This window comes from Schistocerca serialis, chromosome 7 (genome assembly GCF_023864345.2).
Source record: "Schistocerca serialis cubense isolate TAMUIC-IGC-003099 chromosome 7, iqSchSeri2.2, whole genome shotgun sequence".
Taxonomy (NCBI): domain Eukaryota; kingdom Metazoa; phylum Arthropoda; class Insecta; order Orthoptera; family Acrididae; genus Schistocerca; species Schistocerca serialis.
The window spans coordinates 289,774,515-289,793,930 of NC_064644.1; the positions used below are offsets into that span (position 1 = coordinate 289,774,515).

At 39.2% G+C, this 19,416-nt stretch overlaps 1 protein-coding gene across 5 annotated transcripts in view; it reads right to left on the bottom strand.

The window, feature by feature from the left end:
* Positions 1 to 19,416, bottom strand: part of LOC126412848 (uncharacterized) — a 309,701-nt gene that overhangs the window by 106,493 nt on the left and 183,792 nt on the right. For all 5 annotated transcript variants that reach the window (XM_050082699.1, XM_050082700.1, XM_050082704.1 and 2 more), the window contains one exon: positions 17,533 to 17,816. In XM_050082699.1, coding sequence (XP_049938656.1) covers positions 17,533 to 17,816 — 284 coding nt within the window. The remainder of the gene's footprint in view (positions 1 to 17,532; positions 17,817 to 19,416) is intronic.

Sequence of the window (19,416 nt, forward strand, 5' to 3'; positions counted from 1 at the left end):
TCTGTTCCAAAAGCCATATTTATATCATTGCTGAATACTTCTGTTATCTTTAGTAATTGGTTGAGTTGTTGATTGGTTGCTGCCAGTAGTTTTAGATCATCCATGTATAGCAAATGTGTGATTTTGTGTGGGTATGTTCCAGTAATATTGTATCCATAATTTGTATTATTTAGCATGTTGGATAGTGGGTTCAGAGCTAGACAGAACCAGAAAGGACTTAATGAGTCTCCTTGGTATATTCCACGCTTAATCTGTATTGGCTGTGATGTGATGTTATCTGAATTTGTTTGAATATTAAGTGTGGTTTTCCAGTTTTTCATTACTATGTTTAGAAACTGTATCAATTTAGGATCTACTTTGTATATTTCCAATATCTGTAGTAACCATGAGTGGGGTACACTATCAAAGGCTTTTTGGTAATCAATGTATGCGTAGTGTAGCGATCTTTGTTTCGTTTTAGCTTGATATGTCACCTCTGTATCTATTATCAGTTGCTCTTTACATCCTCGTGCTCCTTTGCAACAGCCTTTTTGTTCTTCATTTATAATTTTGTTCTGTGTTGTATGTGTCATTAATTTCTGTGTAATGACTGAAGTTAATATTTTGTAGATTGTTGGTAGGCATGTTATGGGGCGATATTTAGCTGGGTTTGCTGTGTCTGCTTGATCTTTAGGTTTCAGATAGGTTATTCCATGTGCAAGTGTATCAGGGAATGTGTATGGGTCTGCAATGTAACTGTTAAATAATTTAGTTAGATGTGAATGTGTTGAGGTGAACTTCTTTAGCCAGTAATTTGCTATTTTATCATTTTCAGGGGCTTTCCAATTGTGTGTAGAATTAATTGCTCGGGTGACTTCATGTTGCAAAATTATCACTTCAGGCATTTGTGGTATCATCTTGTATGTGTCTGTTTCTGCTTGTATCCACCGTGCATGCCTGTTATGTTGTACCGGGTTTGACCATATGTTGCTCCAGAAGTGTTCCATGTCTGTTATGTTTGGTGGATTGTCTATTTTAATGTGTGTGTTATCTATTGTTTGGTAAAATCTCTTTTGGTTTGTGTTGAATGTTTGGTTTTGTTTCCTTCTATTTTCACTTTTTTTGTATCTTCTAAGTCGTTTGGCCAATGCTTGTAATTTCTGCTTCTTTTCATCTAATTGCTCTATTGCTTCTTGTTGTGAGATTTTACCTAACCTTTTTCGTTTTTTGTCTGATATTTCATTTCTTATAAATTGTGTTAGCTGTCCGATGTCTTTTCTCAGTTTTTCTATTCTGATCTGTAGCCTGTGTTGCCATGCTGGTTTTGTGGGTTTCTTCTGTGTGTTGGTTTGTTCTGATCTCTGCCTAGTGTGTATATTTAGTGTAGTGAGTGCTCCTATATAAACCAGTAGTTGTAACTCTTCCATAGTTGTATTTTCATTTATTTTGTTGTGTGTGATTGTGTTGATAGATTTTATTGTTGTTTCGACTTGTGGGTTATTTGGCGGTCTATGCAAAAATGGTCTGATGTCTGTATTTGTGTCTTTGTATTCTATATATGTCAGCTGAAATTTCTCTTCTATATCTAACACGTGTGTCTCTTCGTGTTCTATTTGTGCTTGTTCTGGTGGCTGTCTTAAGATTTCGTTTTCCTCTGATTGTTTAATTGATGCGTGTTGGTCTTTGTTTGTTTGCTCTGGGATGTTTGAGTCCATTACTGTATTTTCTTCTTCTTCTGATTGCACATTATTTTGTTCCAGTATTTGCTGTACTTGTTGTTTGATGTTTTCTAATTCTGACTTGGGTATCCTGTTATTTTTTATTATTACACGGATCTGATCAGCTAGTCGTTGTTCTGTTAAAAATTTTAATTCTGGGTATCTGGTAATAAATGTTGTGTATACTTGTGATCTGTATCCAGTTGTGTTGGTTCCTAGGTTTGTTGCTTGGTAATAACAGAACATGAGGTGTCGATTAACTTCATCTGACCATCTCATCCTCTGTCTTTGTTTTCCTTCTAGGGTGGTTGCAGGAAGCATATCCTGCAAAACACCTCTATTTGGATTTAAATCATCCAGTTGGCTAGCAGTGTCGTTACCATTGTGGGCGGGCATAGGGTTCAAGCGTCGTCCCCGACCATGACGGCGCTTGTCCGAGGCTTCTTTAGTTCTGTCCTGAACCAAGTAATCACACTAAAAGGGGGGTTAGCCCTATTAGTGGTTTGTTCTTTTCGTCGCCTTTTACGACTGGCAGAACATACCGGAGGCCTATTCTTTTCCCGGGCCACCACGGGATTTATTACTACTTTTATTATTATTATTATTATTATTATTATTATTATTATTATTATTATTATTGTGCCATAACAAGCATTTTCCGTTTATTATATTGAATCAGTGTTGTCATACTAATTAAAAGATTTTGTGTATTCTGGAGAACTCAGATATCGAGTCAGAAACTTAATTACTGAGTTCAGTGGTGTGTTTATGCCACAGACAGCTGACAAACATAGTGAGGCCCAGAGGAGTTACCATCAGTAGATGTCTTCCCATCTCATCCTTTTCACCACAGTCTCAGCAGTCATCTGTCACACCAGTGAAGATGGCAGTTAGAGACTGAATGGAATGGAGGAGTGCTATGTCATCATTCAGGATAAGGGCTGTTTTCAACATCCTGAAAGAGAGAAGGGGGTCGACTGCATGTGACTGCCACCCAGTGGATGACTGCATTACCATTGCCTTCACATTTCTAAATTGATGCTGTGTATCACAAAAAAAGAAATTCAAATACTCAGAACGAAACAAAAAATACCAACTGGACTGTATCACTGGAGGAACTGAGAGGCAATGACAGGTATCATGTGTGCCTGAGATCCTTTTGCTCTAAAGGCGTTTCCCTGGATGAACTTTGGCCACGTTCTTGGGGCACTAATTTTATCAAAGGTAAAAATGACTAGAAAGAGATTCTGTGAACATGTCAGATACCATCAGTTCACTGAGAAGTTATCCTCAGCTCATTGCACCCCTGCTGGTAAGAGTATTCTTATTTATGAAGTAGGGGACAAACTGCCTCCGCTGTTACTGCCATGATGAAAATATTATAATTTATGAGCAGTAACTTCCAAAAGCAAAGTGCTGCTTTACCCAGTTTAGCCCAAACAAGTCCAATAAATATAGATTCAAGTTTTAGATAGCTGAAAATACGGTAGCCAAGAACATTTCCAAAGTCTTTCCATGCTTTATCGAGGAGGAAGACAGACAAAATAATCAGCCATTGGAAATTGTGTCATAGTTCGCCCCATGGAGCCATTTCTAAACCAAAAAATGAACAAGACAACACACAACTTTTCCACATCCTTTCAGTTTGCCAAGAAACTTCAACAGAAGAAAATATCCTTAGTGGAAACAATGAACAATATTTACCAAGACGCCCAAGTGCGTGAAGAACAATTCTGCCTTACATTCCTACAACATCCTGAAAAAAGACTGATAAGCCAAAATCATCTTGAAAGAGTACCACGGAAAGAAGAGTAACAATGCCATTATGCTCAGCACACTAAATCTATGTACTAGTGAGTGAAGAAGGAAAGATGGAAACATAAACTGCTACCTTTTATAAAACTCAAATGTATAGCATGGACGTTGTAGAGCAAAGGATTTATAAATATGCAATTAAAGTGCCGATTACCTCCTCAAAGTGAGATTTCATAATTTATTCCAGTGTTTAGAAACAAAACAAGTGAAATAAATGAAGAAAAGTTAGGAACTCACACACTAGGTCACATTTCTGGGCAGGCATGCAACGTTATCAACCACAACAGTAATCTAAAAGTGATAGAGCCAATGGCCTTGCCGCAGTGGTAACATCAGTTCCAGTGAATCATCAAAGTTAAGCACTGTCAGGCTGGGCTAGCAATTGGCTGGGTGACCACCTGGTCTGCCAAACACTGTTGGCAAGCAGGGTGCACTCAGCCCTTGTGAGGCAAACTGAGAAGCTACTTGACTGAGAAGTAGCAGCTCCTGTCTCATAAACTGATATACAGCTGGGAGAGCGGTGTGCTGACCACATGACCCTCCATCTTCGCATCCAGTGACACCTGTGGGCTGAGGACAACATGGTGACCGGTCAGTACTGTTGGGCCTTCATGGCCTGTTTCGGGTGGAGCAAAAGTGTTAGAATTTTGAGGTAAAATTTCAATCCAAATTTGTCAATGACATGCTGTTCAACTGGTATCATATTTCCCGCAGTTCTAGCGTTCTGACTAAACACTGTCCATTCAATGGTTTAGTGTCTACAGTTTGCAAATTTTTAATATATGAAGATTCTTGTACTCTTATCCTAAGAGTGAGAACTTGTTTCTCTGAACACGCCATTTCAGATGTAATTAATCACTAATTATACACGGGTGAACCCCAAAATTCAGTATTCCACTAACTAGATAACAATCACAACCTCACTTGCAGTCATAAAGGAAAAAATACCAGTTCCCCTCAATGATAAATTCAGGTATGCAATAGTAACAACATGCTTTACACTTACTTAATAGTAAAATAAGTTAGTGGTGATAAAACATTGAATTAATTATGACATCATGGATAACAAAACAATGAAAAAAGTGTGAGATAATTCTGCTTCTACTGTCCTTGGAGGAAACAGTGAACACCCAAAGAACCTGTGTCTTATAAAGAGGTTTATTCCAGGATGGAATGTAACAATATAATGAAAAGGATAGTTGCTACTCAGCATATATAGCGAAGATGCTGAGCCACAGAGAGGCACAGTCTCTGGCAGGTGCAGCCAAACTGCGAGTAGCAGCACATTATGGGAGAAACAACTGGGTGGGGTTAAGAAGGAGGCTAGTGCGGGGAGGAGGAGGGATAGCAGACTGGGGGTCAGGGACAGTAAAGTGTGGCTGGGAGCGTGCAGGGACAAAGTGGAGCGTAGGGTAGTTAGGTGCAGTCGTGAGGTTAGACGGAGTGTGGGGGAGAGGAGAGGTAGCGAAAAGGAAGAACAGAGATTCTGTCTGTGGGGACAGAGTACCCAGCCAAAACGGGGTGTCCTGGGTGGTTGGGTTTATGGACTTTGGGGAGCATACAGAAGACAGGAGTATGGGGAGTAGTAGTGGTGAGGAGAGAGATGGACTTCCCGCACTCCAACCTTTTACATGCCTCCTAAAGTCCAGAAACCCAACCACCCAGGTTGCCCCAATGTGGACAGTTACTGTGCCCCCACTGAGATAATTTCTACTCTCATACACCAACACCTTCAGCCTATTACCAACACCCTACCCTCCTGTACAGAAGATACCAATCATTTACTCCACTGACTCTCCACAGTTCCTGTTCCTTTACCATATGGTGCCTTGCTCATCACTATTGATGCCACCTCTCTTTACACCAACATTCCTAATCCATGGCCTTACCGCTATCAAACACTACCTTTCCAATGCCCGAAAGATTCCAAACCAACCACCTCCTTCCTAGTCGCCATGACTAACTATATCCTCATCCACAATTACTTCTCCTTTGAAGGGATTATCTACAGTTCCTTGCAAAACTCTAGGCAACCTCTTAAGTAACATGTTAAGCAATAGGCGGTTTAAAGTACATCAAGGAGAAGAGAAAAGCAGATGGCATGTACTCAATGACGGATTACCTCAGGGCTCTGTTCTTGCTCCAGTGCTATTCAACCTCTACACAGCTGACCTGCTGAAAATTTCAATATGCAGATGACCTGGCAATTTCATATCAGAGTGAAGACCTTTCTGAATGTGAAGACACCTAACAAACAGCCTTACTAAACTTTATGAGTATTTTGAGACATGGCGACTGAGACCAAATATTTCTAAAACCAAGGTAAGCTTGTTCCATCTCTCTAATCACCTTTCATCAGCAAAGATCAGTCCACAGTTCGGCCCTCTTGGCACAGTCAGATACAACGAAAACCCAAAATACCTGGGAGTCACTTTGGACGGAACTTTAACATACGAAAAACACCTTTCCAACTTGGTCAAGAAGATACAAACACGAGTGAACCTTGTGAGAAAGCTGGCAGGCAGTACATGGGGAGCAACCACATCAGTCCTCCGAGGAGCATCCTTTACACTGATATACTCTGCAGCAGAATAATGTGCACCAGTTTGGTTCCGAAGTGCCCACATAGTGAAAGTAGACGCACAACTGAACCAAGTTATGAGAGTAATTAGTGGTACAGTCCGGTCTACACCTACTTGCTGGCTACTAGTGCTTTCAAACATCTGTCCACCAGACCTCTGACGAAAGGATGTTCTTTACAACCACTGTCAGCAAGTTTCTGAAAACAACTCGATCCCTCTTCATGATGATTTGCTATCACTGCCCAGGAAACACCTCAAGTCTAGAACACCAGCATATGAAATGGGAGTCCAAATGTTATCCACAGGATTCATCCAGGACACAGAGTTGAAACGTGAGTGGCAAGCTACAAGAACCCAAAACCATGAACTTGTACGCAATCCAACAGTTCCAATTCCAGGCTTCCGCCAAACAAGGGAGGTGTGGATGCAGTTAAACAGATAACGGACTGAAGAGCGAAGGTGCAAATACAACATGCACAAGTGGGGCTTTTCAAGTGACAGTGTGTGTGACTGTGGTGACACCCAAACAATGAGCCACATTGTGAATGAATGTCCAATCAGACGCTTCCCTGGTGGCATTGAGAAGCTCCATCAAGCATCCCACGAGGCACTCCACTGGATCGAGTCCATCAACATCCGAGTGTAAACTGAGCCGTTTTAAAACTTGTGTACTCTATATAATTTCACATGTTCATTTTTATATATATTTCTTTGTTTTGCTAAATGTGTATTACTATAATTGATGCATACAATAATAATAATAATAATAATAATAATCTACAAACAAAGCCGGGGTACGGCTGTGGGCACCCGCATGGCACTGTCTTAAGCCAATCTATTCATGCACTATCTACAGGAATCCTTCCTAGACACCCAGAATCCTAAACCCCTCACCTGTTTCAGATTCACTAATGACATCTTCACGATCTGGATTGAGGATGAGGACACCCTATCCACATTCCTGCAGAACCTCAACACCTTCTCCCCCATTCGCTTCACCTGGTCCTACTCAACACATCAAACCACCTTCCTTGATGTTGACCTCCATCTCAAAGATGGCTACATCAGTACCTCTGTCCATAGGAAAGATACCAACCGCCAACAATACGTCCACTTTGATAGGAGCCATGCGTTCCATACCAAGAAGTCTCTTCCATACAGTCTAGCCACCTGTGGCCATCACATCTGCAGAGATGAGCAGTCCCTTTCAGAACATATGGAGGGTCTCACTGAGGCCTTTACAGATACTAATTGCCCTCACAACCTTGTACAAAAAATATTGCCTGTGTCATATCTCCAGTCATCCAACATCTCCCAGAGTCCCACCGTCCGGTTACATTGACTTAGTACCACCCGGGACTGAAGCAACTGAATTACATTCTCCGCCAGGATTTTGAATACCTCTCATTTGCCCTGAACTGAGAAATGTCCTACCCATTATCCTTCCCACCCCTCCCACAGTGGTATTCCGCCGCCCACTGAATTTATGCAATATTCTGGCCCATCCCTACACAACCCCTGCTCCCAACCCATTACCTCATGGCTCGTATCCCTGTAATAGACCTAGATGCAAGACTTGGTCCCATACACCCTCCCACCACATCACCTACTCCAGTCCAATCACAAACATCACCAGTCCCCCTTCAAAGGCAGGGCTACCTGTGAAACTAGTCATGTGATCTACAAGGTAAGCAGCAACTACAATGCTACACTCTATGTCAGCATGACAACCAACAAGCTGTCTGTCCACATGAATGGCCACTGGCAAACTGTGGCCAAGAAACAAGTGCACCATCCTGTTGCTGAGCACAATGCCAAACACGATGTCCTTCATTTTGGTGACTGTTTCATAGCCTGTAACAGCTGTATCCTTCCTACCAACCCAACACTTCTGAATTGCACGGGTGAGAACTCTCCCTGCAATATATCCCACGTTCCCGTAACCCTCCTGGCCTCAACCTCCATTAGTCATTGTCCTTACCCGTCTAGCCCCTTCCCTATTCCCATTCCACCACTACACAGCCCTCTATTCCACCAACACACACAGACATTTTACTTATCTCCTTTTCCACTACCCCCCCCCCCACCCCCCACCACCACCCTCCCCCACCCACCAGGCTGCACATAACTGCGGTACTCTCCACCTCATCCCTGCACACTTCCTGCAGCACTTTACCGTTGACCACCCTACTTTGCTATCCCTCCCCCTCCTTGCCCCAGCCTCCTCCTTATCCCCATTTGGTTCTCTCTACCATAATACACTGCTGCTTCAGTCTGGCTCCAGCTCCCAGACTTTGTGCCTTTCTGTGACTCAGCATCTCTGCTATATGTTGTTTAGTGCAAAGGAATCATTGAGATGCTCAACCAACTCCAGTGGCAGTCACCACAAGAGCGGTGTTGTGTGTCACAATATGGTATACTATTAAAAGTGGAGTGCGTATGTATATAGAAGAGTCGACTTCCTATGTATAATCTCACTAAATGAGAACTGAGCACACATGGAAATCTATTAAAACTACTTCCTCTCACTCACCATTTGCAACTGGAGCAAGAAAGGGGGAAAGTTACAGTGATATACAAAGAAACCTCCTCCACACACCATAATGTGATTTGCAAAATTACATGTAGAGCCAAAGAGAGAGGAGCATTGTGCAATATGTTTTTGATTTTTGATATCTGAGACTATGAAACAGCTCCATAAAGCTTTGATAAATTATATCAAACCAGAAATTATATCAAACCAGTCAGCAGACTGAACTCATCTATTTTGTTGTTTGTTACAAAAAGGAGTGACTGCAAGATTTCGAATTTTACTTTACAAGACTTTCACTGAGAACTCTAACAAGCTAAAGTTTTACAGAATTTATGTTATAAACAAGTGATTTGAATCATATTTAGCAAAAAGAATGGAAACAATTTTGTTTACTGATCCATATAATTCTAGAAGGGGAAAATCTTAGTCATTAGATAGAAGTTATGAATGAAGTCCAAATGGATTTTCGAATGACCTTCCATTTAATATACATCCTCAGAGTTTAACACAAGAGTTATAAATAATTCAGTTTGAAGAGTGTAAACAATAGAAATTGCCAATAATGTATATCTTTTTCCAAAGGCTCTCAGAAAACTGACTGGCCACTTGAACTAGTAGGAATATGTTAAGGGGCTTCTCAAACACTTACTTCACAGATAGCATAATTTTTTGGTGTAACTCATCACTTAGGCAGAAAGTAGTGGCTGCATGACATTAAGCAGTAAGAATCATGAGTGTTGTTCAGTCAGTCATCTTGCAGGGACCTCTTCCAAGGCTTTAAGCATGCTAACTGAATGTTCACAACATAATTAATGATACTTCAATCTGTCATAAAGAAAGTGTATCACAATTTGACAAGAATAATAATATCCACAGTTACAACACTAGAAGAAAACATGATTATTATTATTATTATTATTATTATTATTATTCATTACTACACATCGGTGGCTCAGATATGCAGCCACAAAAATCATTTGTGGTAACAGAAAATGTCTGACAGGTAGCACAGCAAATTTTAAAAATTAACTAATATTATTTCTTCTGAAAAATTACTCCTGGTCAATAAATGAACATTATATTAAATACTGGTAGCATGTGTGATAGAGAAAGTTTTAATTCATTGTTAAATTTTTGCTTCGCTTGCAACATTTAGTGATGGCAAAAGCTCATATGTTCATTTCCATTAAATTTAACAATCTGGAAATAGTCACCAGACAATCTCTCTCTCTCTCTCTCTCCCCCCCCCCTCTCTCTCTCTCTCTCTCTCTCTCTCTCTCACACACACACAATGTATATACATCCTATAGACTGTCTTGTCCCATATAATTTTGACAAAAATCATGCAAATGATACACTTAACCAACTATAATTTTCTCAGATTAACCACCTCATAAATGCAAAGATGAAAAACTTAAAAGAAATAATCAACTGCACAGCTGGAACTAAACTAAAACGTCTACATAAACACAAGATAGTCTGGGCAGATGAATTTTTTTTATTTCTCTTATTCATAAGTCTATACATCTGGCAAATAATATGTATGGTGGGCTTTTCAATTTTATGAAGGCCTGTTCATTCACAGGACATACTGTATATCTAATCAGGCAAATAAATGGAAGAAGGATATAGATCATAAGAAATCACTGGACACAAATGTAGCATCAGATAAACCTCAAGGATGTGGAGTTTTGGACTGTTGCTGTTTATCACATATACACACTTATATATAAAACAATTGCCAGATAGAATGTTGTGTACAACCAATACTGTCGTTTACTGAGGTATGGTCACAACACAGTTGAGGAATTTAACCAATTTTGCAAAGAGGAATTTAATCATATTTGCAAACAATTAGCACTTGGAGCAACACTTGGCAACTAAGATATGTAGGTAGAAAGAAGTCCCCACACTTTTTTTAAAGAATAAGTGATCTGCATACTAACTCCAAATGACAACAATTCAGAAAAGTAACAACCACATTCTGGCAGGAAAAGGGGGGGGGGGGACAGGTATAGCCTTTTAAGGATTCTTAGGAAGTTTGGATTATATACACAAGTAGTAGCTTACAAAAACACTCATATGAGCCACATTTTAATACTTGTCACATATCAAACTACATATAGAAAAGAGTTTCTCTAAAAATTCTAAGGAGTGTATACTTCCTCAAAACACGTATCATTTATGAACCAGAGCAACAAAACTGGAAACATTAGACAGCACACCGAAGAATATAGACAATCAGCCTTCCAATACAGCATCCATGAACAGAACAGAAAACATGGTGAGTAGTAACTGTACCCAACCTCTTCTGTCAATCATAAAGTAACTGGTGGGGCAAAATTCTAGATGTAAAGTAGGATAAAGACAGTGATAAAAAATACTGTCAAAGTTTGATCTTAATTAAGTACAAACAAATATGGCTGAAATTTAGTTTGTGATGTCCAATGCTCATCTGGTATGTTCATATCAGAAGTTCTGCACTGGTTGTGAATTCAGGATGGTGCATTATGGCCCAGGCAATAAGCAGGCTGAGGTTGGTGGTGATGTCTGTGACAATGTATTATGTTAAAACTGTACTATGACACCTCTATCGGCACAATCCAACAGGAAAACCTGAGACATTAGCATATGTCTCCTGTGAGACACCAAAATAGGGACGACAATTATATAACACAAAACACATATGCAAATCTTACGAAATTATATGACCACAAAGATGTATTTTGAACTAAAATTATTACTTATGAATGATGAAACATGGATCTCTGAAATACATCCTCCTACCATACAGTGATACATAAGACACACCCTAGTGGAAAATGAATGTATAAGACCAGTCCTAAGGAACCACTCAGTACAGCCTATACCAGTCCCATCACATATTATACACCAGTTCCAACAAATGACCATCTCTTAACTGTGGCCTAGAGTGTAGTTAAATGCCTAATGGCAGAGTACGCTACTGAGCTTGACATGTCAGACTTCAGCAGCTATTTCATAACCATGCCATCTTGATCTCCTCACCCCCACCAGCCTCATATCAGCTGCGCTAAATTACAAAACTTTGTATTCAAACATTATAAGTATTTTTACTGATGAAAATTGTGAGATATGAAAACATGTGAAAATTCACAAAAAAATAATAAGCAAAGATACTGTTTCTTGAACTTGAATCAGAGCATGCATTAATTATGAAGTAGCATGGCACATACAAATCAAAACAAATCAGACGCCTAAATTTCTGGATCATAAGCACCTTCACTGCCAGAATATTATTATTATTATTATTATTATTATTATTATTATTATTATTATTATTATTTAATAAAAACAAAAGCACTAACTGCTTTTAGCATCTTTCTCCTGCTTACAATATCTGAAATGGCAAATATTTAAAAATTCACAAATTCCACGTGTTGAACAGGGCCTTGATGAAAGCAACTTACAGGGCTGTGTTGCTGTTAAAGCTTACCATCACTACCAAAACATTAGCATAAAATTAATATACTTTTTTTCCATTTTTGAAAGTTTCACTAACACAATGCTATGATAGTGTCAGTGCTACATATATTAAGAATTCACTAACAAGGAAAGTATTTGCTTTTGCATGAACATATCTATGTGAAATTTTGATTATAGGACCATTATGTACCTCTAAATGTGCTGATGAGTGATTTATTTCTCCAAGACTCTGCAAACACTCACTAGATATAATAACAGATGTCACTATAGAAACCACATGCAATGCAGATATCTTAACAATAAATGCAAACATCTTAAGATGTCCTTTCATCATCTTCCCACATACACATCTATAAAGTCATTTGGAATGCATCGTTCACCTATTTCCCTTGACATACAGGGTCCAAGCTTTCCATTTTGTTCTAGGAAGCATATACAGAGTTCGTCTGCTGATTGTCCAGCCACTGATATAGCAACATTGATAATGTAGCTTTGTGTTGCACTGTTAACTGACTGCAACACTGAAATAGTCTCTCTCTCTTTTCATGGATAGCCTTCTTTCGGAATACAGCTCACAGTTGAACTGACCCTGGTCACAGTTCCATAAAGAACCCATTTGGATGTTTTATGTCATGATGTGTGCATTGGCTTCAGCAACAAATGTATGAGTTTTTTGAATCACCATTTTCTTCATTATCCTTACCTTTTTGCCATTACATGCTGCTTGACGATACTGAACTGCAGCGTAATATTTCCCTTGAAAACTGTATTCACGTCTCTTTATTTTGTCTCTTAGTCTAGTACTCTTTTAATATTGCTTTTAACCTTCGGTTTAGGGTATCTTTACACGAGCTTGTCATATATGTTGGAACTCTGACATGGTAATCATCTTATACATTGTCTAGTGTGTTGTCATTAAACATCAAGATAATGTTTACGAGTTTAAATTTCTTGTCAGGATAAGGATGGAATTCATTGTCACTGCTTCCACAGCTCCTTCTTGAACTTGCCATATCATTACTGCTTGCAGTGAAATGTTTGTCATCATTGTCAATAGCATCATAATTGTGAGTTAGTGTACAACAGTTTCTAATGAGTGGTAATAATTTTGCACTATAACAGATACCAGAAAACATGTGAATAATTCATCTTCCACATCAATACCATCTTCACAATGAAGAGTTCATCGTAACTTCAGCCAACTGCAGTACATTAGCAGGGTTGATTACCAGTTGCTGACCCATCTGATACTTCACCACATATATAACTTTACAAATCGCAACTTTAATTACACAGAGCACCCTCTACTGGTCTCAACTGGTGTGGCAGCAGGCGAAGGTCGAATTCGACAGGGCATATTCAGCAGCCTCTAATGGACGACTGCAGAGGTTTGCTGATATCACCCATGCAATAAGGGACCTTTAAGGGAGAGTGGAGGTTGTGGAGTAAATGTGTTTGTTCGAGCCCAAATACTTTCCTTGTGAAATCACAAATACCCAATACCACAATTGTAGAAAAAGATAATTAGCACAGCAGGAAGATACATAAAATGCTACAGTTGTTTTAATAGAAGATATGATATCTTTTAAATCATATAGCAGTAATTTGGAGAACTTAAGTAACATATCATGTCACAGCTTCAAGTACAGCAGTCACCCCTCGTGTATTGTGATTCGTGTAGCTCTCTCTTACTGAGACCTAGAGTCACAATTTCTTAGGTTTAACTCTTCAGTTTCATAAAGATAAAAAAAGATGGTTTTTAAAATATGGGGAGAACAACAGCATACATTAAGTTTTCCGATACTCCTTTCAACAAATACTATCTAAATTAGCTTTTAGTTATGTAGAAAGTTAAAAACAAAATGTATGATAATGAGAAAGTGGTGTAAGTGTGCTCCTTTATCTCCCCAGTCTCTTTGGTTGCAAATGCTTCAGCCATAAAATTCACCATATAGTAACAACAGTATACGTAAATTACGGCACTCTATTAATTACCAAAACCTCTATTAATTACATGGAGACACTATGTTATGATACTCATTTCTTGAAAGCAGTGTTGCACAAGTAGTTCCATAAATGGCTGTCAACACAGAAATATCAGTACACTACAGTTTCCACATTTTATAAGTTCTGAAGCATTATTTTCATTATTAGAAATGAAAATTGGATGGCTAGATTAGTAGTGGCAGAGAGTTCATGTTTGTTTAAATCAGAGGAAAAGAGAAGGAATGAAGATATTTGGATTCATGAATGGTTGAAGAGAAGACATCAGCTCTGGTGTTCCATGACCTTGTTGAAAGAACAACTGTGGAAGACTCAGAAACTGCTTTGTAAATCGAAGAACAGAGTTTAAGTGCATTATGGAATTAACATACTGAATGCAAGAAGCATTAGGACTGGAATTGAAACTGCAGATTGTATTCCACTTATTTTGGCAAGTGAAAATTCAGTTATCTCAACAGTATCGATAATGCATTCCAAACTCCATCACTGGCCATCTTTTTTCAGGTATTTGTGATGCTATTTACTTTGGAAGTTTCTTTCCTCCAGCTTTCAGCTAACAAAGCTCTTCACTTCAAACATATTAAATTCTGAATTTTGTATTTTTGCTATTATCTTCACATTGTATACTTTTGGTAACTGCTGTATTTGGACACCTGTGCTTTTACTGAAGCTTCCTATTTCATCAGTATCTTCAGGATCACTTCCTGCTGACGTCTGAGCACATACGTCGTTGTTGTTGTTGTTGTGGTCTTCAGTCCTGAGACTGGTTTGATGCAGCTCTCCATGCTACTCTATCCTGTGCAAGCTTCTTCATCTCCCAGTACCTACTGCAACCTACGTCCTTCTGAATCTGCTTAGTATATTCATTTCTTGGTCTCCCTCTATGATTTTTATGATTTTTACCCTCCACACTGCCCTCCAATGCTAAATTTGTGATCCCTTCGTGCCTCACAACATGTCCTACCAACCGGTCCCTTCTTCTTGTCAAGTTGTGCCACAAACTCCTCTTCTCCCCAATTCTATTCAATACCTCATCATTAGTTATGTGATCTACCCATCTAATCTTCAGCATTCTTCTGTAGCACCACATTTCGAAAGCTTCTATTCTCTCCTTGTCCAAACTATTTATTGTCCGTGTTTCACTTCCATACATGGCTACACTCCATACAAATACTTTCAGAAACGACTTCCTGACCCTTAAATCTATACTCGATGTCAACAAATTTCTCTTCTTCAGAAATGATTTCCTTCCCATTGCCAGTCTACATTTTATATCCTCTCTACTTTGACCATCATCAGTTATTTTGCTGCCCAAATAGCAAAACTCCTTTACTACTTTAAGTGTCATTTCCTAATCTAATTCCCTCAGCATCACCCAACTTAATTCGACTACATTCCATTATCCTCGTTTTGCTTTTGTTAATGTTCATCTTATATCCTCCTTTCAAGACACTGTCCATTCCATTCAACTGCTCTTCCAAGTCCTTTGCTGTCTCTGACAGAATTACAATATCATCGACGAACCTCAAAGTTTTACTTCTTCTCCATGGATTTTAATGCCTACTCCGAATATATATACATATTTTTTTTTTTTTTACTGCTTGCTCTATATACAGATTGAGTAACATCGGGGAGAGGCTACAACCCTGTCTCACTCCCTTCCCAACCGCTGCTTCCCTTTCATGTCCCTCGACTCTTATAACTGCCATCTGGTTTCTGTACAAATTGTAAATAGCCTTTTGCTCCCTGTATTTTACCCCTGCCGTCTTTAGAATTTGAAAGAGAGTATTTCAGTCAACATTGTCAAAAGCTTTCTCCAAGTCTACAAATGCTAGAAACGTAGGTTTGCCTTTCCTTAATCTTTCTTCTAAGATAAGTCGTATAGTCAGTATTGCCTCACATGTTCCAATATTTCTATGGAATCCAAACTGATCTTCCCCAAGGTTGGCTTCTACTAGTTTTTCCATTTGTCTGTAAAGAATTCGCGTTAGTATTTTGCAGCTGTGGCTTATTAAACTGATAGTTCGGTAATTTTCACATTTGTCAACACCTGCTTTCTTTGGGATTGGAATTATTATATTCTTCTTGAAGTCTGAGGGTATTTCGCCTGTCTCATACATCTTGCTCACCAGATGGTAGTGTTTTGTCAGGACTGGCTCTCCCAAGGCCGTCAGTAGTTCTAATGGAATGTTGTCTACTCCCGGGGTCTTGTTTCGACTCGGGTCTTTCAGTGCTCTGTCAAACTCTTCATGCAGTATCTTATCTCCCATTTCATCTTCGTCTACATCCTCTTCCATTTCCAGAATATTGTCCTCAAGTACGTCGCCCTTGTATAGACCCTCTATATACTCCTTCCACCTTTCTGCTTTCCCTTCTTTGCTTAGAACTGGGTTTCTGTCTAAGCTCTTGATATTCATACAAGTGGTTCTCTTTTCTCCAACGGTCTCTCTAATTTTCCTGTAGGCAGTATCTATCTTACCCCTAGTGAAATAAGCCTCTACATCCTTACATTTGTCCTCTAGCCATCCCTGCTTAGCCATTTTGCACTTCCTGTCGATCTCATTTTTGAGACGTTTGTATTCCTTTTTGCCTGCTTCATTTACTGCATTTTTATATTTTCTCCTTTCATCAATTAAATTCAATATTTCTTCTGTTACCCAAGGATTTCTACTAGCCCTCGTCTTTTTACCTACTTGATCCTCTGCTGCCTTCACTACTTCATCCCTCAGAGCCAAGCATTTTCAAATTGCAGGCAGGGATCTTTATCAATTATATTATTTGTTCCAGGATATATTTTTCTTGGTAACACCGACATAATGAATCCTTCAATGTTAATATTACAAAGAACTGTCTCAAATACAACAATGAATCACACTTTATTCTCACAATGATTATAATCAATGTCCATCAAGCACTTGTGCATACCGTAACTGTCCATAAACCAACCAGTTTGTCAGTGACCCACACTTCATGTCACATTTACGGAAATGCTGACTGACAGTTTTCTGTAAAAAAAGTTAGAAGATCTCAAAACGGAATGTGTGTGTGTGTGTGTGTGTGTGTGTGTGTGTGTGTGTGTGTGTGTGTGTGCGCGCGCGCGCGCGCTCGCTCCTACTATAAAAAGAGAAAGAGCTTGAAAGCTAGTGTTAACTGTTCACACCAATCCTTTATATATGTATATCCCTAATTTTACATATTTTTCCACCCAGAAGGTTAGAAACTTAAGTTTCACAACATAGTATCTCCGTGTAAACTACACCTAAGTGTAAATGTGATGTTTACTAGATAAGATAATCTGGATTCCACTTTATAGGGAAGAAATGAAAGTGAGTACAAATGAATTTTATCTTGTATAAATAACAAAACTTTCAAACTACTTTCTGCTCTCTATTCATGAAATGACTATCTTCTTTTATGCAACACAACAAAATCATACCTGTAGATGTTGTTGCTGCTGCTGCTGCTGCGTGGTATGCTGTTGGGGCGGGACAAGTGGACCTTGATGTGTCGGAATATGTAGGCCAGGTGGAGGAAGTTGCACTTGAACTGGTGGTAAATGAGGTTGTGGATGTGGTTGTTGCTGCTGTGGTTGTGATGTTGGTGGAGGTTGCTGCTGTTGTGACAACATATGCTGCTGTTGCTGTGACTGAATCATCTGCTGGTTTAAGTGTGGTGGTGGCACACCCATTATTGGAGGAGGTGGACCACTCAACTGTCCAACTGCACAGAAGAGATATTCATGCAAAAAGTCATATTTCTTGCAAACTTCTCAAAAGGCATTAAAAAATGTTAAAATATTTCCCAAAAATTAACTTCAGCTTTAATTTCAATAATTGAGGAAAAAAAATAGGAATAGATGTCACCTGCAACAGGAAATGGGTAGTTATTTGGATATTAATTTTCAAATGAGATAACGTCACAGTTCATGCTGTAACACTGCTCAATGCAGATAATTCTTTAACGTTCTAAAATATGTCTCTCACGTTAAACCGTAATCGGAACACTCCACTATTTTTGTTACTTTTTTCTTAAATATAGTAGTTTCCACTTATAACTGCCAAAGCTGTTATGTATTGCTATTGCAGTTTTGAATGTCCGCCATTTGTGATTTCTGCTTAAAAATGAGTAACACCTGAAACTGTAATCACAATGAATAAAAATACAGGATGATTCAAAAAGAATACCACAACTTTAAAAATGTGTATTTAATGAAAGAAACATAATATAACCTTCTGTTATACATCATTACAAAGAGTATTTAAAAAGGTTTCTTTTTTCACTCAAAAACAAGTTCAGAGATGTTCAATATGGCCCCCTCCAGACACTCGAGCAATATCAACCCAATACTCCAACTCGTTCCACACTCTCTGTAGAATATCAGGCGTAACAGTTTGGATAGCTGCTGTTATTTCTCGTTTCAAATCATCAATGGTGGCTGGGAGAGGTGGCCGAAACACCATATCCTTAACATACCCCCATAAGAAAAAATCGCACGGGGTAAGATCAGGGCTTCTTGGAGGCCAGTGATGAAGTGCTCTGTCACGGGCTGCCTGGCGGCCGATCCATCGCCTCGGGTAGTTGATGTTCAGGTAGTTACGGACAGATAAGTGCCAATGTGGTGGCGCTCCATCCTGCTGAAATATGAATTGTTGTGCTTCTTGTTCGAGCTGAGGGAACAGCCAATTTTCTAACATCTCCAGATACTGTAGTCCAGTTATAGTAGCACCTTCGAAGAAAGGTGACGCTGACGCCTAGTCAACAGCGCCTCAAGCGAACAAATGTACAACTAAATGAAACTTTATAGCTCCCTTAATTCGCCGACAGATAATGCGTAGCTCTGCCTTTTGTCGTTGCAGAGTTTTAAATTCCTAAAGTTGTGGTATTCTTTTTGAATCACCCTGTATTTACAGCTGTTACGTGGAGATTACATCTTTAATACTTACATGAAGGCTGCAGACAAATTCCACACATCAAATTACTATAATCTGCTCAAATCACTTTAAGACTGGCAGCTATGTATCAAGTAGTGAAGTGAGGTCCAAGGGGGAGGCACAACAAGCATTCTGCCATTCCCACGAGACGTGTAGCTGCAGTAACCACCATGTTTAATAATTATATGGGGCATTCAAAAAGAAATGGAATGCGCAAACCAGTGACAGGATGGTAATAAAGTGGCGTGTGTAACGAGGTTTGGTTCCTACCAGAAAGTGGAAGTCCACAGCCCGTCACTAGAGGGCATGTGTGCACGTCTCTTGACTATACACAGCTAGCAGCAGCATGCATCAATTGTCCAACGCTGCCAGTCACATTGCAAACAGTG